Source organism: Hemicordylus capensis, chromosome 5 (assembly GCF_027244095.1).
Source record: "Hemicordylus capensis ecotype Gifberg chromosome 5, rHemCap1.1.pri, whole genome shotgun sequence".
NCBI classification, from domain to species: domain Eukaryota; kingdom Metazoa; phylum Chordata; class Lepidosauria; order Squamata; family Cordylidae; genus Hemicordylus; species Hemicordylus capensis.
The window spans coordinates 11727125-11745308 of NC_069661.1; the positions used below are offsets into that span (position 1 = coordinate 11727125).

Consider the following 18184-nt stretch of genomic DNA (forward strand, 5'->3'; position numbering starts at 1 on the left):
GATAAAAATATATTGCTAGACATGATGAAAAGCGCAAGTCTTCAGTTTATCATAGTTAAGATAGAATAGATGGAGGAGGTGGTATGCAGATTAAGAAGGGGCCTCACTACATCAAGGATTCTTGATAGGAGGGTTAGATAATTTTATAGGATTTTCAGTTAAAAGCTGCCTCAGTTTTCAGTTAAAAGCTGCTTTCAGTTAAAAGCTGAGTCCGGTTTTGACTGGAGCAGCAGCATGGGGGAGAAGAGCTAACCTTCCCCCTCTGCACCCTATTCCCAGTCTAACCCACCTTGAAGTTGCTATTTGCTCTATTGGGGAAATTGAATGGGTACATCAGGTTGCAGCATGGCATGCTGGGACAGAGGAGCAGAAAGTGGCCTCACAGCTTTGCCGCTGTCTGCATCCTGCGATCTAATACATTCTTTCACATTGCTTTCAAGCTATGTTAGATAAATAAGGCGTAGAGATAGCAGTTTGGACATGCAGTTCTGTGCTGAAATAATGACCTACATTTTGCTACTGCACTTGCCTCCCCAAGATGTTGTGATTGCCATTGGTTTAGATGGCTTTGAAAAGGATTAGACAAATTGTGAAGGAGGAAAGGTCTGTTAGTGGATAAATGGAGCCTCCATGTTCAGAAGCAGTATGCCACTCTAGCAATTGATAGAGGAGGAACAGCAGAGGAGGGCTTTTGTCCACCCTGTTTGTGGGTACTACTTGGAGTATCTGATTGGCCACTGTGGGAAACAGGATGCTGGACTAGATGGACCTTTAGTCTTCAGGTCTCTTCCTGTGCCTTTGTTATGTTGCTATATTTCCTGCATTTGCCTCTGAGGAGTTGTTTTCTGATTCAATATGTTGGCATTTTTGTTTTGAACAGAAACATCAAAACACAAACAAAAGCAGCATGTTTTAGCAATCCCGGTTCGCACTGATGCAGATGGAAGTTACATCTCCAATGTTGTTTCTGCAAGCTATTCAAGACGATCCAGAAGGGACATATTCTCAAGCCCTGAACACCTGTATTTTAATGTGTCAGCCTTTGGAAGGGAATTCCATCTTAGACTGAGACCAAACACCCGCCTAGTCGCTCCTGGGGCAGTGGCGGAGTGGCACGAAGATGCAGTGGAACCCAGAAACGGAACCGACAGTGTTAACCTGAGTTGGACTGGGAATGTTGCAGACAGAATATGGAAAAAGGAATCTCTCTGGACCAACTGTGCTTATGTCGGAGAGCTTGTGGATATCCCCGGAGCATCAGTCGCTGTTAGCAATTGTGATGGTCTGGTAAGATATATGCCATGTTTGATATTCTCTCTCCTCCCACATGCACCCATTTTAGTTACTGTTAAGGATTCATTGGTAGCATAACCATGTGTCTGATAGATTTTGAAAAAGAAACAACCCAAAAGTTATATTGGTTTCTGGCTGGGGTGGGGCGGAAACCCTTCGAAATGTGTTATGCTGCTGTAGATAATACTGAGCTGGATGAACCAATGGTCTGAGTTACAAAACAGCTTTATATGTTCAGTGCACAATATCTCTCTACATCCTTCTTAATGTGCAAACATACACTGCTTCTGCATCTCTGTAGAACAATGTTTGGAACCTTCCATAAATAAAACCCACACGGGCCTGAAGAGCCCCTGCCCTCAAAGTAATTTGGGTCTCCATGAACGTTCCTTAAGGCTCCTTGGAGGGTGGGATAGAAATGCAATTAATAAGAAGAAATGATAGCAAAATGTCCAATACAGAGGATACAGTAAACATGTAAAATATGACATGGCTCTTTGTCCTTCACCTCTTCTGCCCCAAATTACTCCATCTGACTTCAGGGAAACCCAGGTGAATTTTTCAGTTTTGTCTGGCTTGTCTAAGGTAGAATTCTCCACACTAGGTACATTGGCAGGCAGGGGTGGGGTGAGGGGGTGAGGAAGAATGGTATGCTACCCTTAGCCACATATACCTTGATTGCTTGTATTTGAAAAACAGCCTCTTAGGTGTCAATTTTCAAACTTTGACATCTCAGTCATTTCTGTGCAGATTGAAACCAAATTTGGAAAGATGGTGGTGCATTTCACACAGTTGCCTCCTGCCAAATTTCAGGCAGATGTGATGGAAGGTTTGGAGTTTATTGGTGAAATGTTTGGGGCTTATAATGGTGGAATACAGTTTAAACACCTCATCTTAACTATACAGATACTACTGTGCCTTGTATAATGTTCATCAGGCATGGAAACATGGGGTTGCCTACTTCTGATTGGTGCATGAATAACTCGCTGAGAAGTAAAAGAGATGCTGAAGGGCTAGAGAATCAACTGTAGTATGTGTCTCTGTGCTGATGACACTAGGAAGCCAAAGTCCTTCCAGAGTTTCAGTCTCAAATGTGGTGTCTCTTCTCTAATTATTGGGATTCATGTTGCTAGAATAATAGCTGTTGATTCGGAACAAAGTAGCTAATTCCTTAACAGTTCAGGCTAGCATCAATATTTCGGTGACCCTAGCTGAACTGATCATTCAGAATTCAGTCTTTTCCCGTAGGTGTATGTTGTCACAAGCGATGGCTCCAGACTTGCTTGCAAGATTCCAGATCTTGTGTTGCAACCAGTGAAATGCTTTTGCAAGCTGATTTTACTCTCTTGTTGATTTATGTAAGTTTCTTAAATCAAATGCTAATACCGTCGTTTGTTGTACATACACTCCTTGCTTGAGCAATAGCTTGGAATGAGAAAGTGGACCTTTGGCGGCAGATAAACATTTGGGAATCTCATAATGTAGAAAGTCAGTTCTGCCTTAAAGAGGATATAAAACAGAGGGCATGCAAGGTGATACAAGACAAAATGAGGGTCAAACTACAGGCAGCAGCAAAAGAAAAGGAACCAGGAAAAATGTCTAATAGCTGAACCTTCTGGGTTAAAAAAAACTACAGATGATCATAACCTGTTAATTCTGTGTTATGTTTTTGAGCATAGATATTACAATAGTCCTTGAAAAGTATAACATTCTGCTATAAGCACATGCAAGTATTTGCCCAGTTTGGCGTCGCAATATCAGAGCTAAGGTCTCTTTAATCCAACATTCTATTTCTCATAGTAGTCAGCCATATGCCTTTGGAGAGTCTGCAAGCTGGACTGAAAGGCAATGTCCTTTGTCAACGGTTGCCCCAGCTGCCTCCCAATAGTTACATCTAGTTTAGCTCCAGGTGATGGCTGACTTCCACATTGTGTGTATGTATTCTGCTGATTTCTTCCTATTAGTATATACAATTCACCTTTTCAGATGAACACAAGTAGTTTTAGGAAGAACAAATGTAACCTACTTTCCGCTTCCTTCATAATGAGTCAGATTTGCATCAGAATGACAATGCATGAGTTCTAAAAGGGTGTTTTAAAATCAGCTGAGTGGCCACCATCTTGTTTCAGGATGGCAGATTACTACAGGAATTACTACATGGTTTAACAGCTACTTGGCGGCAGTCGACCGCAGGAACTGCCCCCGCCCCGCCCCCCCCATGCCAAATGAACACCACCACCTAGAGATGTACATATCAGGTGGGAAAGATAGATAGATAGAAATGTTCCCTTCCTTTTGCTGTGATGGGGTGCCCTGCTTGTCCGTGCTTGTGAACATATACCACTGGCGCTTACTTCCCAGGGAGCAAAGCACTTGGTGCCCATCCTATCATCCTGTCCCGTTTCCTTCCTGCTTGCCAGGTGCGGGGGAGCAAAGGACAGAGTTGGGATAGGGAATGCCCATTGAGAGGGTGACAAGGCTGCAATGGGGGCATCCCAGCATCTTTGTTGCCAGGCAACTCCATAGCTGGCAGGAGGGGCGGGGGCTGGTCCTCCAAGTGGTGGCCAGTGAGAAGCACTGCTGGCATAGAGCTGGGTGGTTCTGTGCTGCCACCTCTATAATTGCAGTTTGAAAATTGGGATGAAACCACGGTTATTGTGGCATTCGGAGTTGCAACACTTCGGTGGCCAAACTGGAGATCTCGGTGATGAACCTTTGTGCAAACCAGAGGTTCAGTTTGCAGTTCGGTGAGGCAAACCAGAGGTCGCTTTTTGGGGTGTGCATAAGGCTTTTGCTGCCAAACCACAGTTTCACATATTCAGGCGTACTGGAGTTCCAACCTCTGCCCCATTTAACTCCAGTTTAGGGTCATAGGAAGCTGCCACATACTGAGTGAGACCATTGGTCTGTCTTGCTCAGTATTGTCTGCCCAGACTGGCAGCGGCTTCTCCAAGTTTGCAGGCAGGAATCTCTCTCAACCCAATCTTGGAGATCTGAGGGAGGGAACTTGGAGCATCAGATGCTCTTCCGAGAGTGACCCCATCCCCTAAGGGGAGTATCTTACTGTGATCACATGTAGTCTCCCATTCAAATGCAACCAGGGTGAGCCCTGCTTAGTAAAAGGGACAACTTATGCTTGCTACCACAAGACCAGTTTGGCGTTAACGTGTGAACTGGGCCATAGTCTGGAAATTACAGCTGGTTCAGAATGCTGTGGCCAGAGTTTGCAATCAGCAGAACAAACCATATCATGACAGTTCTTTATGTGCTGCCCTGACTTCCAAATAAGCCTGTTTAAATTGGTGGGGGTGGGGGAGCAATACCTCTTGCATTACTTGCAGAAAGTTCTGTGTTCAGTCTCTGGCAACTCCAGCTGACAAAGAAGGGAGTAGCAGGTAATGGAAAAGACCTTTTCCTAAGGTACTGGAAAGTTGCTGCTGGCCATAGAGTAAAGAAGACTAAGCAAGGTGCACTGACAGTCTAACCAGTAGAAGTCAGCTTCCTGTGATGTTTTGCTGGTTTCACAGCAGTCTGTAAGATTGGGTGGAAAGTGTGTTGTGGGATGAAGATGCTCTTTCCCCCAGACATCTGCTGCTACATACACCAAAACAAATTATATTCATATTTTCCCTCTGGTTATAGAATTCATTGATATATATATATATATTTTAAAGTATGATTCACCACTCCTCCAGTCCACCTTCAGAAATAATAGATTTTTCCAAATGGGATGCATTTCCCTCTTCCGTTTCTTCCAGGACTTGCTTGGTCCTAGGAAAAACTGAATGGCATGCTTCACGAGTAGCACGGCTTGGAAATTCATCTGCCATCATTAAGCCAAGTAGCAGCAGAAGGTGAAAACAGCAAGTTGCTTTCAAAAGATTTTGCAAATCAAGGAAAGACCATTGTCAACTAGTGTAACATCCTCACTTAGAGCAGAACTACAAATTTATGCTAGCAAACACATTTCCTAAACATGCGGCTGCTGGTTAATGCTAGTGTGTGCTTTTGGACAGTGGATTTGCTTTGTAAGAAAAGATGTTGAATGTCTTTTGCCTAGCTCCCACTTTAAAAATGGGGGGGGGGGTTAGCCACTTTGTGGATCAGTTTTGACAAAGAGGTCTGGCCACCGTTATTTGTGCTCTAGCTTCATTGAGATTGGTCTCTTGCAATGCTCTCTGTGTGAGGCTGCCATTTAAGATAGTTTGGCGATGACCATTGGTACAAAATATTGACCAAAATCCTGACTAATGAAGATTCAGTGCACAATATTTCATTCCAGATGAAGGCTGCTGGTGTGAGTGTGGACACACCGGTTTTTTTCAGGCTTTAAGTTAACTGTTTATGATTTGGTTGTTTAACTGTCTTAATTGCTTTTAAATTGTTTTAATCATTGGTGGTTTTAAATATTTTGAATTTTATGTAAACCGCCTGGAGATGTTTTTATATTGATAGCTCATAAACCTAATAAATAAAACTAGCTGGCCCGGCACAGAACATCTGCATGCTAGTTCTTCCTGTCTCCCAACTCCCCCCACCTCGATTCAGCTCCTTGTACCTCTTTCCAGTGCCCCAGCAGTGAAACCTCCTTCCACCCACCCACCCACCCCAGCTGATTCCTCTCCCCATGCCTTAAGCCGCCCCATGGCGGCGGAGATGACAGGTGACGACAGGGCACTGGCAGAGGGTTGTGAAAGTTCCTTCCATGGGCCAGCCTGCTGCCCAAATCTCAGCTTGGGCCATTTATGGCCCATTTCGGGACTCTTTCAGAGAGCATCAAAATGTGGGCCCATAGAAGGTGGCACTGCCAGTGCCATGCTGCATTGTCACCATCTCTGCTGCCATTCCTTGCTCAAAGATTGTATGTGCAAGCCCAACCCCCACATTTTCATTTGTCATTGCTGAGGAGGGGTGGAGCTTGCCACATACGACTTTAGTGTATTATCTATCTATCTATATAGTTCTCTAAGGCATATCCACGGCTAATCCCATGTGTGGCAGCTCTCATGAGAGTTTGCGAGAAACTGCCGGGAGTTGTGAGAGCCGTCAAGGAGAGAGGGAGACCCAGGAGGAGGCAGCAGTGGCGCCACCATTGAGAGCCACCAAGGACGGCCCAGCAGGTGGTGAAAACGGGGCCACTGACCTTCTTGCGAGGAGAACAAGAGCTGGCGGGAGAACAAGAGGGAGGGAGGCGGGGGAGGAAGAGGAGAAGGCAGTGGTGCCACTGCGAGTGGCCAAGCAGCTGACAAAAATGGGCTACCGGGCTCCTTGCAAGGAGGATGAGAGCTGGCAGGCGGGAGGTCAAGGAGAGGTGGCAGTAGCACCACCACTGCAAGCGGCAGAGCAGGCAGCAAAAATGGGGCTGCCAGCCTCCTTGCGAGAGCTGCTGGTGAAAAGGGTGGCGAGGGAGACTGGCTGAAGGGATGGGAGGAGAATTGGCTGAGCCCTGAAATGGAAGGTGAAGGAAGAGAGAACTAGGGGCGCAGATGCTCTGCACCTGGGTCAGCTACTATATATAGATCAACTCTCCTTCCTTCTGCAGCTGCCTGTGCAACCCCAAAATATGAGGCTCTAGGACATATTTTTGGGTGACATAGGCAGCTGTGGAAGGAAGGGGAGATGCCCCAGCACCACCAGCACTGCCACCACACATGCGCAGCTACAGCCTTTGTCTGGAATTCAACACTGCTGAGCTGGCACTTAGTTAAGAGATCAGCTGCGACCACCACAATGCTAGCTGATGCATGGCAAATGGAGTACATCAAGCTGATCATATACTAAGGTATCCCTATTTAGTTCAAGACTGAAGTTAAAGTGATGGTCCTAATTTTTAAAGCCCTTAACAATTTAGAACCAGGTTTTCGTAAGGATTGTCATCACTTAAATGACCTGCACGAGACCTCAGATCGGCTTCAGAGACCCTGCTCTTTAGCCCATCCCCAAAAGAAATCCATTTGGTAGGTTCTAGGAAAGGCCTTCTTGGTGATGGCACCGTGTTTATGGAACACCCTCTCTGAGGAGATTGGACAGGCTCCCTCTCTTCCCTTTTATGCAGGCCATACAAATGAGTCTATTTAGACATTTCTCTGCTGTTTTAAAGTTTTTTTTGGTTTTTTAAAACTCTGTTAGCACTAATTGTTTGGCTTTAGTGCTTTCAGAAGGGATTTTACATTAATTGATTAAAATTATTATTACCACTGCTTTGCTTGTATTTTCAGAAAATGGGGCCAAATATAAATTGTGTAGTGGAGTGTGACAGAGTGGAAACTGAAGCTTGTTTATTGAACAAAGTTGCTAAGGTTGCTAAGGTTTATTACTTAACTATTACCAAATCACAAACAAAAGTCCTACTCTGAGTGAAAGATTATCCTAACAAAAAAACCCACTCTCCAGTCGGTTTTACACACAGGGCTTCTACCCTGAATCTCCTTCAGAAGAGAGTGTGTGCATTCACACACCAGCCAAACTTAGCCCAAAGTCTCTTCAAAATTCTTGGACTCACTCCACACACAAATCGGGCTTTTTAATGTGAATCCTAGCTTATCTCGATGTATTTCTGGGTTATTAAAATGCTGGTTTTAAGCTACTTTTTCTGAAAATGCTGGAGCAAACAAGGAGAGGCACTGATATAGAATCATTAGCATGATAAGAGAGATGCTCTCTTTAGAAATGCAGATATTGTCCTTTAGGAAGCTCCCCCACTCCACCATTGGCTAGATGGAAAACATGGACACATGCCATGTGAACTTGTTTCAAAACAAAACCTGAGAGCAGAGGGGAGGGGCTGTTTCCTTCAATGTTGTGAGTGTAGTTCAAAGTGGCTTCTCTCAACATTTACCCTGAAGCATGAAGCCATGTGCGAATAACTCCCTGTAAGAAATACAAACTGACCAATCAGGCTACAGAACTGATTGAAATGAATGTTCTAACTTCTACCCTATACACAGATATACATACAATACATCAGTGGCAAGAACAAAGACAATGAATATAAACATACATCCCAACAAACTGGAATTTTTTTGAATTCTAGTACAGGGGTTCCCAATCTGTGTTAGTCCATGAGGGTATTCTCATGATCACTGGAAAGCGGGCTAAGGGAGCTTAGCCCGCTTTCCAGTCATTGTGAGAACCAGAGGGCTCGCGGGCGAACCTGGTAGTTCCCTGGCAGCTAGCCTGTCAAAGTAGCCCTCTCCTTAGCCCAGGTTAGTGGAGCAAGCACTCCACTAACCCGGGCTTCCTGATTGTGTATTGCCACGGTGTGGCTCTGTGCCATGGCAATACATGAAGAGACCCTTGGCCGGGAGGCTGCAAGCAGCCTCCTGTGCTTGGAGGTCACTCCAGCATGCCCCACGTGCTCATGAGGGTCATCCTGGAACTTCTGGGGGCTGTGCAGCCCCCTGTAGGCTCCGCCGGCACCATGACGGAGCAGGCAGTTGTGTGGGTGGCCAATCTGGGCTGCTGCCTTGATTGTCTGCGGGGAGAGCGGGCTAAGTCTGCTCTCCCTGCAGAACCCCCTCCGGCGGGTCGCACTGATCGTGAGACTTACTTCCATATGTTGCTGAACTGCAGCTCCATCATGGAGCTCCACACCTTGGGAACCCCAGGCCTAATAGATATGGCTTCCCCATCTTAGACATTTCTCTCCCAGCCTTGCTGATTCCCTGTATTGGGTGGAATGTGCCAGAAGCAAGGGTGGTGGGTGTAAGGAGGAGGAGGAGTTGCTCAGCAACCCTTACCGGTACATCCCTTTTGATGGTAAACTTAGATACCCAACACATGCACCATTTACAACAGGAGAGGCATATTAATGAAATACATAGCTGCTACGGCCACATTTAACTTGACTCTTGGATAGCAAAAAAATGTTCTGTCCCAGTTTACTGTTCCTGACAGAGTTGCTGGTGTTTGTGTGAATGGTGGGCATGGTGGCACCTTATTTAATGCAGGGATACTCAAAGTTGGGTCCCCAGATGTTGTTGGACTGCAGCTCCCATCATACCCAGCCAAAAGGGCTTTTGACCATTCTGGATGGGAATAAGAATATAAGAAGAGCCCTGCTGGATCAGGCCCAAGGCCAATTTAGTCCAGCATCTTTTTTCACACAGTGGCCTACCAGATGCCTCTGAGAAGGCCATAGGCAAGAGGTGAGGGCATGGCCTCCCTTGCTGTTGCTTCCCTACAACTGGTATTTAGAGGCATCTTGCCTCTGAGGCTAGAGGTAGTCTATAGCCACCAGACTAGTAGCCATTACTGTGCTCCATGAATGTATCTAAGCCCCTCTTAAAGCCATCCAGGTTGGTGGCTGTCACCACATTTTTTGGCAGAGAATTCCATAGGTTAATTATGCGTTGTGTGAAAAAGTGCTTCCTTTTGTCAGTCCTAAATTTCTTGGCAATCAGTTTCATGGGATGACCCCTGGTTCTAGAGTTATGTGAGAGGGAGGAAAATTACTCTTTATCAACTTTCTCCACACCATGCATAATTTTATAGATCTCTATCATGTCACCCTTCAGTCGTCTTTTTTTCTAAACTAAAAAGCCCTAGGTGTTGTAGGCTTACTTCAAAGGGAAGGTGCTCGAGGCCCATGATCATCTTGGTTGCCCTCTTCTGCACCCTTTCCAGATTTATAATGTTGTTTTTGAGATATGGTAACCAGAACTGTACACGGTACTCCAAATGTGGCCGCACCATAGATTAGCATAAGGGCATTATGATATTAGCAGTTTTCTTTCCAATCTCCTTTCTAATGATTCCAAGCATGGAATTGGCCTTTTTCATAGCTGCCGTGCATTGAGCTGACATTTTCAATGAGCTGCCCACCACAACCCTAAGATCTCTCTCCTGGCTGGTCACCAACAGCTCAGACCCTATCAGTGTATATGTGAAGTTGTGGGTTTTTGCCCCAGTATGCATCACTTCACACTTAACAACATTGAACTGCATTTGCCATTTTGTCCCCTAGCCCCCCAGTTTGGAGAGATTTTTTTGGAGCTCCTCAAAAACTGTTTTGGATTTCATAATTGTTTAGCCACCTAATAGCACAGCGGGGAAATGGTGTGACTACAAGCCAGAGGTTGCTAGTTAGAATCCCTGCTGGTATGGGAAATACCTATATCGGGCAGCAGCGATACAGGAAGATGCTGAAAGTAATCATCTCATACTGCGAGGGAGGAGGCAATGGTAAATCCCTTCTATATTCTGCCAAAGACAACCACCGGGCTCTGTAGTCGCCAGGAGTCGACACCAACTAGACAGAACACTTTACCTTTACCCTGGTAGTTTATTGTCATCTGCAAATCTTGCCACCTTGCTGCTTGCTCAGACTTCTAGATAATTTATGAATTTATCAATAAATTACAAGGTACCAGTCCCAGTACAGATCTCTTGGGGGACCCCACTTCTTGCCTCCCTCAATTTGTGAATTAGCAATTTTCCAGTCCTCTGATATAAAGCATGATTATAGGGATAAATTACATATTTTTGCAAGGAGATTGGCAATTTCAGATCTGAGTTCTTTAAGGACTCTTGAGTGGATGATATCTGACCTTGGCGATCTGTTAATTGGGTGTTGTCTCTCATCACCTCTGACACAGTTATTTAGCCTCTGTCACTCAGAAGCTCGGTTCAGGCACAGGTATACGCTCAGAGTCCTCTGCCGTGAAGACAGATGCAAATAACTCATTTAGCTTCTCTGTAACCTCCATATCCTCCTTAATAATCCCTTTCACTCCCTCATCATCTAAGGGACCAACTGCCTCCCTGGCAGATTTCCTGCTTTTGATATATTTAAATACATTTTTATTATTCCCCTTGATGCTTTTAGCTAAATTGTCCTGAAACTCAAATGATGGGAGTTTTAGTCCAACAACATATTTGAGAACCTCTCAGTAAATGAGTTCCTGTGTTATCCCTGCCTGTGAGAATGGGGAAAATGTTAGGCTTTCAAGATGTGCCAGAATCAGGATTTTGCATGGCAGATCTTTATATACCTGCCTGGGACTTCATCCATCTGCTGCCTGTGCCTTGGTCTGTTTTAAAATAAAAGTTATGTTTGTTGTAGTTCACTGTGACTCATTTTTTACCAAGTCTTCAACTCATCATACTTTAAAGAGCACCGGGAACGTGCCCCTACGTTAGTAACTCCAGTGGAGCGAAGTCGCCAGGACAATTCCATCCATGGGGAGGGATGTTTGCCAAGGGGTAACAAGGTTTCAGTTATGAGAACCAGGCAGGATTAAATCTTGCAAGCCATCCATCTCAAACTTGGAGGACAGCCCTGGCTGTGGATTAGGAAAATGAGTGTTGCAAAGAGTGATGTCTTTTGAAAGCAAGCAGCTCTGCATCTTCTCGTACCTGCCTCAACTCTTCTGAACAGGATGGAGTTTCAGACATGCTTGGCTTTGCGGAGAAATGAGTCGCCTGAAATATTAGCAGGTTAACAGTGTCTTGACCTGTCCTGTGTGCTTGCTTGGAGGTGTCCACAGGAGAACAAGGGTTTTATAAGGGTTAGTAAAATTTAACATGGGTTAGTAAAATTCACCCAGTCCATCCGTGTTTCCCGTATTATTCCCCTGACTTGTTCTAATGGGTTCTGTTTTTCCAGTATGAGAGCAGGACTCCTCATTCCATAGCCCGTCTCTCTCATAATCCTTCTGATACTGATTTGTGGTTTGAAGTTAGAACCACTGAGGCTTGGTGATTGTTCACCATTGCCAAAGATACACTCCACAGTGTCTTCTTGCGGGGCATGTGGACAGCCAGCAGCAGCTGTGGCGGGCCCTGTGAGGAGGAGAAAGGTGGTTCCTGGGCACGGGGTTGCAATGAACCACCCAACCGCTAGGCATAGTATTAAGTCCTGTTTCCAATGAAGCCTTTTGGAGGGTAAAGAAAATAGGTGTATAAAAAGAGAAAAAGAAGAGAAGTGAAGTGGAAAAGAGTAACCCGAAGAGGTGAGCAAAGTTTCCCAGCTTTGCTCCTGGTTTGAACTAACTGCAACTGGAATGAACCAGTTTTCCCAGTTTGATATAAAGAAAAGCTATAGTTCATTCCCAACCAGAAGTAAAAGTTTTCAGTTTCTTTTCCTCATGTGCAAAGAGAAAAAGAGGGGAGATGGAATGCATGAGTCCGAGGTCCACCATGAGTTATTCATGACCATCTAAGCCATGGTTTAGCTGATGATCTGAACCAGGTTTTGCATGTCAAAGTTTAACCATCTGTACTGGATACAAAGACGGGCAGGAGAGGAAAACAACCTGGCCAGTTCTCAAAATGTTTGATGCAAGCTATTTCTCTCCCCCCCCCCCCCAGGATGGTAGGGAGGAATGAGCGAAGCTGACCTCCCCAAAAGAGGATATTTAGGAAGTGAAGGTGGTGGGTAATAAAAAAGCAAAATGGAAAAGTGGGTGGTGATGGGATGCTCCTTAGGTATGTGTTTTGGAACTGCTGTTGAATCGCACCTTCCATCCTTAGTGATACTTGCTTTCTTTTTTTAACAGAAGAGTCTGGGCAGTTTGACAAGTAATTTTCCTTCTGGATTTCTGCTTTTATTAGAAAAATTTGCATCTGCTTCTTGCATCCCCCCACTACTGATGTCATGGCTTGCATTGTATTAGATCTGCTTGGGCTGCTTATTCATTACAGGCAGCCCAATCCTTGTCCCTACAAGGGGAATCTATCTTGGGTCTGCCCAGTTAGAGTTTCTTGAAAACTAGAAGTGCTGGTTCACACAAGTTTTAACTATAGTGGGATATGGAGTGCTGTTTTTAACCTTTAAAGACCTAAGTGGCTTGAGACCGGGTTACCTGAGAGAGTGCCTTGCTCCATATGTCCCGACCTGGACCTTAAGATCTTCTTTGGAGGCCCTGTTTCAAGTGCCCCTGCCAAATGAAGGGAGAGGGCCTTTTTGGTGGCTGCACCCTGCTTATGGAACAGCCTCCCCAGTGAGGTTCACCTAGCACCATCACTTTGTTCTTTCAGATGCCAGGTGAAGACTATTCTGTTCATTCAGGCCTTTTAAATTTGATTTTTAAATTTGAATTTTTAAAGAATTGAACTTTAAAAAGTTTTAAAATTGTTTTGTACTGTATTTTGGGGTGTCTGTGTGTTGTGATTTCATGTGTGTTGTGTTAAGTGTTAAGTGTGTTAAAAGAGAGCCAGCGTGGCATAGTGGTTAGAGTGCTGGACTAGGAGACCAGAGTTCAAATCCCCATTCAGTCATGATACTAGCTGGGTGACGCTGGGCCAGTCACTTCTCTCTCAGCCTAACCTACTTCACAGGGTTGTTGTGAGGAGAAACACAAGTACGTAGTACACTGCTCTGGGCTCCTTGGAGGAAGAGCAGGATATAAAATAAAAAAAATAGTGCTTTTATTCGATGTTTTAATGCTGTGTTGTGAATTGCACGGAGAACAATTTCTTATGGGGCGGTTAACAAAGTTTATTATTACTGTATTATTATATGGAAGCAAGTCTCAAGTTTTCCTCTGTCCTTCCAAGCATTTTATAACATGTTTTGTGATCTACGTGCACAATCTGCACAGGAACATGTGTCAGACCTTGTGGTGTAGCTCCAGGCAATAGTCCGGCCCTGTGATGCCTGTGATTGGGCTCACTTTACAACAGGAAGGATATAAGCAGCTTCCTGTGAGGCCCTCCTCACTGTGAGGCCTTCTTGGTCCTGGTGAATGGTGTCTCCTAGTCTATTTGGCTTTGTGACCACTACTTGTTGCTTCACACCTCACTCATCTTCACAGTTTGACCCTTAGTTCTGTTCCTGACCACTAACTTGCTGCTTGACCCCTGGCTCCTGATTCATCTGTTTGGCTTGACCCTTGGCTCCACTCCTGACTTCTGGCTCGTTGCATCCTCAGAGTCCTGCATCCCACCAGCTACTGGCCACTGTAACTGGGGGTGATGGGAATTGTAGGCCAAAAACAGCTGGGGGGCCACACTTGGACACCCCTGCCCTAGTCTGTCTACCCTGTTTCTGAGATCCGGCAAGATTCTGAGCCTTGCCTTATCTCCTGCCCTCTGGTTTCTGACTGTTTAGCCGACTCTTGGTCTAAGCCAGGCATCCCCAAACTGCGGCCCTCCAGATGTTGCTGAACTACAACTCCCAGCATACCCAGCCACAAAAAATTGTGTCTAGGGATGCTGGGAGTTGTAGTTCAGCAACATCTGGAGGGCCGCAGTTTGGGGATGCCTGGTCTAAGCTGTGAGTCCTGTGCCACCTGAATACTGCTGATCAAAGCTCAGCATATCTTCCCACAGCTCTGTTGAATACGGATATTTATATATTATAATATATTATACCAGGATTTCTTAACCTTGGGCCCCCAGATGTTGTTGGACTACAACTCCCAGAATCCCCAGCCACAAAGCCCATGTCTGGGGATTCTGGGAGTTGTAGTCCAACAACATCTGGGGGTCCGAGGTTAAGAAACCCTGTATTATACCAGTCAACAGGACCAAGAAGACCTTGACAGTGATGGCCTCACAGGAAGCTTCTTATATCCTTCCTGTTGTAGAGCGAGGCAATGACAGGCATCACAGGTCTGGGCCACCTTATACGAATACAACAAATATTTATATACCGCTTTTCAACCAATGTTCCAAAGCAGTTTTCATAGATATACATAAATAAAATGGATTCCTGTCCCCAAAGGGCTCACAAAAAAACACATTATAGACACCAGCCACAGCCCCTGGAAGGATGCTTGCTGGGGATGGATAGGACCAGTTGCTCTCCTCCTGCTAAATAAAGAGAATCACCACTTTGAAAAGGTATCACTTTGCTCAGTTAGCAGGAGACCACATGACCAAGCTGGGTAGATTGAATGTGAGTAGAAGGGGAAGCAGGAAGCCCCACCCTTCCTGTGTGCAGTTGGTCACTTGAGCAGACCCTATGTATGTACAAATGGGCCCTGTTCATGCAGGTTCCCTGTTTACACATACAAGCTTATTGCATGTACACTTTGATGTGACCAATTGAACATGTGTAAGTAGAGGCTAGAATTGCCACTGTCATCCGTCTTGCTCCTTTGCATGCATTTTATCTACCTCAATGGTAGAGGACCACCCACAAAAGGAGCAATGAATGAGTCACACTTGATAATTTATGGCTGATGTGACCTTGTGTTATGACAAGATATGTTGTACTGTGTTATGACAAGAAATGTATTACAACTTTTTTTCCCCTTGAGTGTTGGGGAAAGAAGTTCACAAAAGACATTAAAAATACAGTATGTTGCAAGTGGAATCCAATCATAAGAACACCAATGCTTCACCAATGCTTTTTAACATCTACATGAAACTGCTGGGTGAGGTCATCAGGAGGTTTGGTGCTGGGTGTTGTCAGTATGCTGATGACACCCAAATCTACTTCTCCTTTTCATCTTCAGGAAATGGCACTCATTCTCTAAATGCCTGCCTACAGGCAGTAATGGGCTGGATGAGGGATAACAAATTGAAGCTGAATCCAAGCAAGACGGAGGTGCTCATTGTGGGGGCTCAGAATCTGAGGGGTGAGTTAGATCTTCCTGTGCTGGATGGAGTTAACACTCCCCCAGAATGAGCAGGTGCGCAGCTTGGGAGTACTCCTGGACCCAGGCCTCACCCTGGTATCTCAGGTGGAGGCCATGGCCAGTTGTGTTTTCTATCAGCTTCGGCTGATTCGACAGCTGCACCCATTCCTTGAAGAGGATGACCTCAAAACAGTGGTGCATCAGCTGGTAACCTCCCAGCTTGACTATTGCAATGCGCTCTACGTGGGGCTGCCTTTGTACGTAGTCCGGAAACTTCCGTTAGTTCAGAATGTGGCAGCCAGATTGGTCTTTGGGGCAACTCGGAGAGACCATATTATGCCTGTTTTGAAACAGTTGCACTGGCTGCCGAAATGTTTCCGGGCAAAATACAAAGTGCTGGTTATTACCTTTAAAGCCCTGAATGGCTTGGGTCCGAGATATCTTAGAGAGTGCCTTATTTTACATGATCCCCACCGCATGTTAAGGTCATCTTAGGAGGTCCTCTCCAGTTACCACTGGTTCATTTGGTGGCAACTCAGAGGCAGGCCTTCTCTGTAGTTGCTCCCGGGCTGTGGAATGCACTCCCAGCAGAAATTCGTAATCTTAAATCCTTAGTGACCTTCAAGAGAGCCCTTAAACCCCATATGTTTGGCCTGGCATTTTAGAGTTTTTAATTAGTTTTAATTGTTTTAATGCTAACCTGGTTTTCAAGGTTTTAATTGTTCTGATAGTTTTAATTGTTTTTAAAGATGTTTTTAAATTGGTGTTTCATACTTGTATTTCTGTTTTAATTGTTATTGGTTTTAATGATTTCTGTTTTTAATTGTAAACTGCCCTGAGCCATTTTGGAAGGGTGGTATAAAAATCGAATGAATGAATGAATGAATGAATGAATGAATAAAAGCACAGTCACCAAGTATGGATAATATTGATGGGGTAGAAGGAAAAATAATAAAACACTTGATGGAATAAAACAGTATTTATGATCCTTGGAAAGGTTTTGTTACTGAGTAGGTCCTGTCCCTCATAGAGAAGCCAAGCTGGTCCTCTGCCAAAGATTGCTGTGCACAGGCAGATTTGTGTGGAAGCAGATGACTGATAAGGAACTGGGATCCTAGTAGCTTAAAGCACGCATGTCCAGGCTGAGGCTCTCCATCTCTAGTTGGACTACAGCTCCCAACATCCACAGCTGCAATATTATGGCTGGAGAAGAGGAGAGCTGCAGTGCAACAACACATGGAAAGCCTCAGATTTGCCACTCCTCGTTTAGAGATTTTAAGGCCTTTTTTTTTTTTTTGGCAGTTTAATTTGGGTCCACGAATAAACTGGAACAAAGTGCAGATCACTGCATGAAGTGCAGCTAGTGTTGCCAGGTCTAGATGGTGAAAAAAGCCAATACCCATCACCAAAAAAAGTGGAAATGGAGGATACTTTTAACAACAACAAAAGAGGTCTCCCCAAAGTCCCCACTTTGCATAAAATTTGCATACGTTTATTGGCATTATATGTGCATATTTTGATAAACGTTGGATAATTTGAGAATAATACAACTTAGCACTGTGAAGCTGATGACCAGGAAGCTTTTCACACAGAGCTTTTGAAACTCTTTAACTTGCATCTCCTCCGGAATGGAGGTGGTGGGGCATTCACATATTGGCTCAATTTACTCCGAAGCCCCTGCAAGTTTATGGGGAGCAGTTCACACACAATTTGGGTTTTTCACTGTACATTAGTGTGTAGCCCGATTTATATACAGGGTAAAATAATCCACTATTTGTGTCAGGTTTTTGGAACAACTTCGGGTTCACAGTAAAGCCTCCCTGTGAACTCACAGTAAAACCTGCTGTGTGTAAAAGCCCCTGGGAGTTATTCACACCTGGCTTCAGGCTTCGGGGTAAATGTTGATTGAAGCCACTTCGAAGTACACTGATGGCATTGAGGGAATCAGCCCCTACGCTCTGCTCTCAGTTATGTTTTGAAACAAGTCCACATGGCATGCTCCGTGTTTCCCTTCTAGCCAATGGGAGGGGTGGGGAGAGAGAGAGCTCCTGCAGAGATAGATCTGCATTCTGAAGAGAGCATGCTTCTTATCATGCTAATGATTCTATGTCTCTCCCATTTGCTTGGCATTTTCAGAAAAAGTAGCTTAAAATCAGCATTTTAAAGACGCAGACATACATAGAGATAAGCTAGAATTCACATCACAAAGCCTGGTTTGTGTGTGGAGTGGATCCGAAAATCTCAAAGGGACTTCAAGGTAAGTTTGGCTGGTGTGTGAATGCACACACACTCTTCTGAAGGAGATTTGGGGCAGAAGCCCTGTGTGTAAAGCCGCCAGGCGAGCTGTATGTCTGCTCAGTCGGCTG

The 18184-nt window shown here is 44.9% G+C and overlaps 1 protein-coding gene across 3 annotated transcripts in view; it reads left to right on the forward strand.

Annotated features, from left to right (window-relative positions):
- ADAMTS3 (ADAM metallopeptidase with thrombospondin type 1 motif 3) overlaps window positions 1-18184 on the forward strand; it is a 175210-nt gene that overhangs the window by 18565 nt on the left and 138461 nt on the right. For all 3 annotated transcript variants that reach the window (XM_053256803.1, XM_053256804.1, XM_053256805.1), the window contains exon 3: window positions 881-1287. In XM_053256803.1, the coding sequence (XP_053112778.1) occupies window positions 881-1287 (407 nt within the window). The remainder of the gene's footprint in view (window positions 1-880; window positions 1288-18184) is intronic.